Raw genomic sequence first — 7,937 nt, 5'->3', positions numbered from 1 at the left:
ATTTCATCTAATTGAGTTATGAGTCAGTTTATGCATACACACCCCAAATATGTACATATCCACCACCGCTAAACTAATATTTGGTTAAATGTCTCTTTGCAAGTTGCAGCTTCCCAGCTTTTTGGCATAGTCTTCATAGGAATAAAGTCAAGGCTTTGTAATGTCATTCCAGAACTTTAAGTCTGCTTATCAAATTAGCACTAGTCTTGAGGAAGTGGCTTTGGGGTCATTGTCCCGTTGGAACACCTAACTGTGTCCGAGAGTTTGGAGGGAGATGTTCTCTCTCAGCCCACCCAGGCCTGAGACTCTAAGTCTCAGAACCCACTCATTAAAAAATTTGAATGTTTGTTTGTATTGGAGCCTGGATGCATAATTTTGACCATGTGCAAATGAGAAAAAACAAATCAGCAATAAATTCAATATGCACCTAATTTTTTTCTTAGATGTGTATAATCATTCCACTCTTTCCTCTTGAAATACATTATTAAAAGTCCCAAATTAACAGCATTTATACCCATGATGAGGACACTTCTAGGACTTTATATATCTGATGTACCACAGCTTGACCTTCTCTGGCACAACAGACACGAAATAATCTGGGCTGTGGAGGATGGTGCTTCTGATGCAATCCTGGAGTCATCCCCACCTCATTTCTGTGAAAGGTCTTAAATATTTCTACGCTGGTACACTGCCAACATCCGTGAACCACCACGAATAAAAAATCCACTTTGACCTTTTTACAACTACTATGAGGACGATATCGCACCGACCATCGTTTTATTTCATTAAAGCTTGTGTTTACAGTCTTTTGCCATTTTTTTGTTTGTTTTGTTTTGAATAAAACCGAAGCTCCAGAAGAATTTATTGAAACATCATATCTTTACACCGATAAATACAATGCCTCATCCACCATTGTAGCTGCCGGGGCTTTGAAGAACGAAAATTAAGTTACTATAAAAACTTTCCTGTTGAGAGACCTTCAAAATAAAAAGTTCACTTGTATAAAGCATACTCAGGCTTTTACTTTCTTGACTTGTACGTTTCTCTTCCTGTGACACATTATCCAGCCTGATCTCTAACAGCTCCCTCTAGTGGTCACCATGAGCAGTGCCAATATGTCCTGGTGCTGATGCTGTAAGGATGCAGGGAACGCGGGGATGCTATGAATCTAAACTAGGTCGGATTCTGGTTTGTTGGCGCAGTCTCTGTGGCGCAATGGAATAGCGCGCTGGACTTCTAATCCAGAGGCTCCGGGTTCGAGTCCCGGCAGAGATGGGTCACTCTGTGTGCCGACACAGCAGGTCTGCAATTTTTTTAATTACTTGTATTCTTGGAAAAAATGTATCTTGTGAAGATGCTTTTGATTGTATTTGATCTGCAGTCAAAGTCACGTAAGTATAGCTAGGGATAATTAAACACACGCAGCCCACACCTCTTTTCTTCTGGAATACGCTGTTTCAGTCTATTTCTTCTCATTCACTCCGTCCTGACAACTACAAAAACACACATACACACAACCTATTGGACAGACTGTAAGAAAGTAAAGCACAGTGAATTTAGACTTTGCTAGCTGTCTGACGGAATTAAGCTGAGAAAATTTTGTGATTTATGAAAATAACATATCTTCTGCAAGAACTAATATATTTTCTATAAAATGTAGCCATGACATATGCAGTATAAAGACAATATTTTTATTGGTTTTCAGTTTTTACTCCATCTTTGGAAGCTTGAGAGGTGGATGGAAATTGTCTAAGGGCTCGGGTTTAGATCAGGCATCTTTTGTCAGAACTCTTCATATGTTCGTGGGTATGCAGAGACTGTCTTCCTCCAGAAACAGATTTTTTAGCGCTTTGGATGGAGCAGCGACGCTAGGGGGAGCTCCAGCATCAGTGTCCGGGAGAGAGCGTCTCATCGCGAAGACCCGCTCCACGTTCAGGGGACTCCATCAGGGCAGCCTTCATTATATGACAGGAATGAGGACAAGGCCTGTTCATCCGTCATGTGCTCGGGCTGTTTCATGGTCCTGACGTCACTGTGGCCAAAGTCAGTTTGAATGTGACACTATCTGGTAATATCTCTGTTACTGTCGTATAAATTAGAATTCAACTCCTATAATTGAACCACAGCTGTGCACTTTGCGTATTTTAATCCAGTTAATCGCAATTCATAATGATGTCATGGCTTAATTGAGGTTCCGCTGGGAACTGCACAAACGAAATCCCATCATGTCAAAGCAAACATGTAGTGTACCATCATGTAACTTCGTTATTTATTTCTAAAACGTTTTAGTGTTTGCGCTTTATTTTAAGAAGGAAATGGAAATAAAACAAGGCAGTGTCGTGTTTGGGAGAGAAAGGAATGCGCCGCTAATGACAATATGACGTCAAGTCACAAATGACGAATACGACACAGGAAGCAGAACGTGGCCACGTTGGGGAAACTTTGTTTCGCCCGAGGCTTCGTCGTTATAAAAATAATTAGCCTTCTTTATTTTAGTCAGTCATTTTCTACCGCTTATTCCATAGTGGGTCACGGGGTAGCTGGTGCCTATCTCCAGCAGTCTATGGGCGAGAGGCGGGGTACACCCTGGACAGATCGCCAGTCCATCGCAGGGCAACACACAAACAACCATGCACACACTCATTCATACACCTAAGGGCAATTTAGAGTGACCAATTAACCTAACAGGTATGTCTTTGGACTGTGGGAGGAAGCCGGAGTACCCGGTGAGAACCCACGCATGCACAGGGAGAACATGCAAACTCCATGCAGAAAGACCCCAGGCTGGGAATTGAACCCAGGACCTTCTTGCTGCAAGGCAACAGTGCTACCAACTGCGCCACCGTGCAGCCCGTATTTTATTTTATTGGAGGCTTAATAAAAAATCAACGGAAGAATTTTAAAGAGGATATTTAGTCGGGCTGTTGGATTTAAATAATTATCAAACAAATAAGGCTTGATAAATTAGTTTACCCTTGCAACCTTCAGTCATCTGTACTCATATTCCTACATTAAATGTGTACATGTACATCTCAATAAATTACAGTATTGTTAAAATGTAATATATCTCAGGAACTAAATTCAAAAGAGAAAACTGCATGGTCCAGTCATGTTAACCGTTTATTTCTGTTAATTTTGCTTATTATAGTTCAGTTAATAAAAATCTAAAAATCAGTGTCTCTTTAAAGTAGAAGATTAAATAAGCCCAATAAAAATAGATGTTTTTTACCACTGAAATGTTGGCCTGCTGAAAAGTATGTCCATTTACTGTACAGAATAGAGAAGTGATACCTGATCAGGATTTATTTAGCATGAATTACTTCATTAGTGCAGCATTGTATGGAGGAGATCACCCTGGGGTCTGCTGAGGTGCTGAAAAAGCCCAGGTTGCTAATCCGTTGGTGTGCATTGTTGGCTCTGGTGTCTATCCTCTTTCACCTAAAAGTATTTCATACTCAAGCACTGTGATACCACGATTATTAGTTCAGGTACTGGTACTTTTGACAGTGTGAGTAGCTGCCTAAATATGCTGAAACATGAAAGTAACATTTTCAAAAAGCTTATCAGCAGAAGGAAGCATAACGTAACGTGCTCTGAAACATCCTGGTGAATGGAGGTGCTTTCTCTGGACTTTAGAAAACACAGGTGACCAAGAGCAGCAGATGACCTGGCTCTCCAAATCATCACCGACTCCATCTGCAATCCGCATCTTCCAAATCTACGGCAAACTATTGAATGTTCTTTGCTTCACAATCTTCTTAAGGTCGGCGTTATTCCTGTTACTTGTGCAGCTTTTCCTACCACAGGTTTTCCTTCCACTTAACTTAACATTAATATGCATGAAAAACAGCAATCTGTGAAGAGCTAATTTCTTTAACAAAGAACATTTGCGACTTACTTTCATTGTGGAGGGTGTTAATGCATGTCTGCTGGACAACTGCAACGTTAGCAGTTGCATTTTAATCACATTTGTTAATAAAAAAAACCTTCTTATTGGTCTCATTTAATGTTCGAATTTTCTGAGAAACTTTTGTTATCATCTGTAAACGACGATTATCCAAGTCAAAAGCCATGATCCTTGGACTATGAGTTTTGTTTAGTCTGAGTTCTTATGTTTTTAATTATTACTGTTATGTTCTATTCTCTGAGTCCTTCTTGAGATGTGCTTTTACTGCAGAAAAAAATACCTTTACTGTAAAATCAACCGCTTTGATTTGAAGTTTATTATGAAAGCCAGGAACGGAAGTTCGGGAAGTCATTGCTGTGTGCTTGTAGCTCCGGAGTGGAGTAGAAAACGGACTGTCGCTGAAGAGCAGAGAGGAGAGGTGAAAAGAGGCACGGAAGAAAAGGAGGAAAATAGGACCGAAAAATGGTGTAAACGCGAGCGAGTCCGACCTGAGTCAAGGGAACAGATGTGGAGGAGTGCCTCTGGGGGCTGTAGTTTTTTCCTGTAGTCACAGTTAGAAGTCAGAAAACTCCCGCTTTTTGATGCTGTCCTCACGGAGGTCTGAGCCAATAACGGACTTATTGGTCGGCTGAACCATGCAGAGGCTGCTGCTCCTGAGTTTGGCGCTCGGTCTCCACACTGGTAAGGATGACTTACCAGTCATACTGTGTGTATGATGCTAACATGATGTAATAATGTGAGTGTGTATTCGGAAGGCTTTCTGACCTGCTCGTCCAGGGCCATTTGGGATGATTTCACAGCATTCCCTTATAGGCGCCGCAGCGATGGATCACCTTTGGTGCGTGATTGTGCGCGTGCACGTGCACGTGCTGCCACCCAGAAATGGACGTTAACTTCATTATTTTATTCTACAAATATCTCGCGCATGTCTCAATTTGCGGTCGACGTTGCGCGTACACGTGCTAAACGGGATTTACATTCCGGCGCGCGCACCGGCCTAAATGACCTTTGTGCACGTGAGTGAAGCCGTCCGCGCGCCGTTTCCGAGACGGCAGATTTATGGTGAGGCGGTGAGGACGTGATGGGAATGACAGTGATTGACCACAGACAGAGGCCCCTGCTAAGCAGCTCCGGGAAAAGGCACCCACCCCCCATCACACACCCCTATCCTCCTTTCCGGGGCCCCTACCTGTGCACATTCATTGCACTCTTTGCACAAAGGGGCTACATGTGCAGCAACAGTAGCAGCACTAGTGTTTCTGGCTCTCTCAGCCTCCCTTACTTCTGTACCTTCTACACACAATGGGGTGCCAGGTAGGCTATTTATTGGCTTATGACAATCACAGCTGGAGCCCAGTTGCTAGGAGACAGGAGGCTGAGGGAAGAGGAGGGGAGGATGCTTGTCATTTCTCTGAGCTACCTGTTTGATTGAGCTACATCTGCATATTTTCTTTTAAATTCCACCTCATTGTATACCTCAGCTAGCCGGGAGCGTGCACGCTGACTGGCCCGCCGACCACTCCATCATAGGTAGTGGGTGGGCGTGTTCAAGGAAAGGCAAGGTATAGAAAGAGATGATGTCACCATGTCTGCCAGGCTTTTTGCTTGGTTCTGCTCAGCACCCACCCAGACAGCCTGCGTTGACGAGGGCTCGCATAAGAATGAACATCGAGGAATGAGTTAGTTTCCATCAACTAAATATGGTGCTTCATGGCATTATGTGTGACACAGTCTGGCAGCCGTTCCTGTCAGATCCCCCAGTTAGTCTGCTGAAACCTCAGCAGACTAACTGTACATGTGGATCCTTTGTCTCTCATTGCGCTGTTACGACTTCGTAACGTGGTTATTACTCCAAGATGTGCTCTCATACACAAAGGTATTTACACAGACTGGTTTTCCTCCAGACAGCATTGTTAGACCGGAAATAAGGGTAATTTTGACACGTAGGATTCAAAGGGATGTGTGAAGTCTAACATGTTGTGTTGGTTTGTTTTACCCTGGGCTAGGAAAATATAAGGGGTCTACAGATAATCCCAAGGAGAGCTGACATTAATGTCCCTATGTTTTAATTTCTGGAGCATCTTCTTCTCCAAGCAGCCAGACTCTAATCTCTTCATTACACCGGTAAAACATTATAACCTGGCCTGTAATTTGCAAATATGTAATTGTCCCCTAATGACTGGGTGGTTATTAGCTGAGGCGCTAATTAAAGCTTGGACGTATCAGAATGCCTTATTTAAAGTCAATAATAGAGCTGCAGCCATGCCTACTTACAGCATGTCTCTGTTTTAGGGGTACCACAGACGTGACTGATTCACCATCTCATCCTTGTATCTACATACCACCCTTAGTGGTAACTCTCAAGCAAGTGCCGCCATTAACACAGCTGTTAAATGTTACTACACAGTCAATCTTTGCAAACTTCCTACCTTAACTTACCAATGAGCTTCAAGGATGCAGGGCTGGATTCGGGGCAGCAGCGCACCTGGACTGCTGACTCGGACAGGGGCGCGCTCCTGTGCAGGTGGACCATTTGACACCCTCTGTGTTCTGGTACAGACCCAGGCCATAATCTGCTGCTGCCCCCGACGGTACTGTAGGCTCCCGCTCTGAGTCACACAGTCGAGCTGTGAATCAAAGAGCTCAGATGGATTTTTGCCCTGTGTTCAGCTGAGAAAATATTCACATATTGGAAGGATTCAGACACATTTGGGGGATTTTTGCACCTGCTGAATGGAGGGCTTGGTTGGTTGATCAGATTTAATGGTTTCAGTGTGAACTGGTAATGAGTCAAAGGGGGCAATAAAATCTTCAATAAGAAAGAAAATTACAGGAGCATCATAATTAAATCTGGTTATTTGAGATTTGCATTTACCTCTAATTTAACTCCTACTTTTTCCCAAGTTATATTAGAGATTGTCCCTGACGTCAGCTGTTTGGAAATCAGGGAACATACTAGTGCTACCAGGGACTGGTATCACTCTTCTATGTGGAAGTTGGTACTGAGTCAAGATGGCTAAAAGTTAGCTAATTCCAGTATCACTAAGGTTTTTAAAATGAAGTCAAAGGACAACATCTTTAGACACGCCCCAGGATCATTCCGGCTGCAACAGAGTGGGAGAGAGCAAGACTTTCATCAGATAACAGGAAGGCTGAACGGAGTACAGCAAAATGCTAATGTATGTTTTATCTGTTTGAGCTTTCAACCTCCATCTGTAATGGATCATGTTTGATTCGGAAATGTTGGCAGTCGTTTGGAAGTAGCAAAGTTAGGTAAGAATAAAAAGTACATGAATAGACTGTTGTCTCTTAGTCATACTAACTGCACTAATCGCTATCATCAGTTTCTTGAGTCACTTTAAAATGACAACTCCGTAACCATTTACAAAGATATTTGTATAACCTGTTTAACTGCAAATGGTCTTTCTCACAGAGGGCTGTTACTATGAATAATATTATATAACTGTAGCTTTTAGATAGAAGTCAGGCTAAATTGGCTAAGATAGTTTTCAGCAGGTCAAAACTTTATAAAAACCTGATATCAGCCGCAAAAGTCTTCCACACAGCATTCATTATAATTTGCGTACACACACCTAATAGTGTGTTTTATGTCCGTGGTATGAATAGATATGAATAGAAAGAGTGGAGTTGACCCCCTTAGGCTCACACTGACGAGAGATCCAAACATATGGGGGCAGAGTGGGCCACTGAAACACACTGTGAGACTTGGCTCCTGCTCTGATGTTAGTTCTGGGAGATTTAACCTGATTAGTGGTAGCTACTGTGGTAAAGATGCAGCCTCACACCTGTGGTTTTTCCTGTTAAAAGGGAGTGGTTCCTTTCCACCTTCACCACATGCTTTCCCAGAAGATCTAATGCAATCAGCTGGCTATCCTTAGATCAATAACCTCTCAATAATTGGCTTTATCAAACTGAATTTGACTGTATTAACATGAGGATTGAATTAGAATGAACGTAATTGAGTTTGAATCTGGCGATAGGCTTGGATTTGATGATTTCATTGTATGTT

The 7,937-nt window shown here is 42.6% G+C and overlaps 1 protein-coding gene and 1 non-coding gene across 4 annotated transcripts in view; both read left to right on the top strand.

The window, feature by feature from the left end:
- The first annotated feature begins 1,201 nt into the window (after window positions 1-1,201).
- On the top strand, window positions 1,202-1,275 carry trnar-ucu. The gene has a single exon. It is a non-coding gene; the product is annotated as a tRNA-Arg (tRNA).
- A 3,001-nt stretch (window positions 1,276-4,276) lies between these two features.
- The window catches only part of kirrel1a (kirre like nephrin family adhesion molecule 1a), a 54,871-nt gene continuing 51,210 nt past the window's right edge, over window positions 4,277-7,937 (top strand). For all 3 annotated transcript variants that reach the window (XM_047386323.1, XM_047386324.1, XM_047386321.1), the window contains exon 1: window positions 4,277-4,588. In XM_047386323.1, the coding sequence (XP_047242279.1) occupies window positions 4,543-4,588 (46 nt within the window). In that variant the 5' untranslated portion in view covers window positions 4,277-4,542. The remainder of the gene's footprint in view (window positions 4,589-7,937) is intronic.

This window comes from Girardinichthys multiradiatus, chromosome 14, assembly GCF_021462225.1.
Source record: "Girardinichthys multiradiatus isolate DD_20200921_A chromosome 14, DD_fGirMul_XY1, whole genome shotgun sequence".
NCBI classification, from domain to species: domain Eukaryota; kingdom Metazoa; phylum Chordata; class Actinopteri; order Cyprinodontiformes; family Goodeidae; genus Girardinichthys; species Girardinichthys multiradiatus.
The sequence above is the reverse complement of the archived record's forward strand: the minus strand, read 5'-3'. Positions and strand labels throughout refer to the sequence as shown.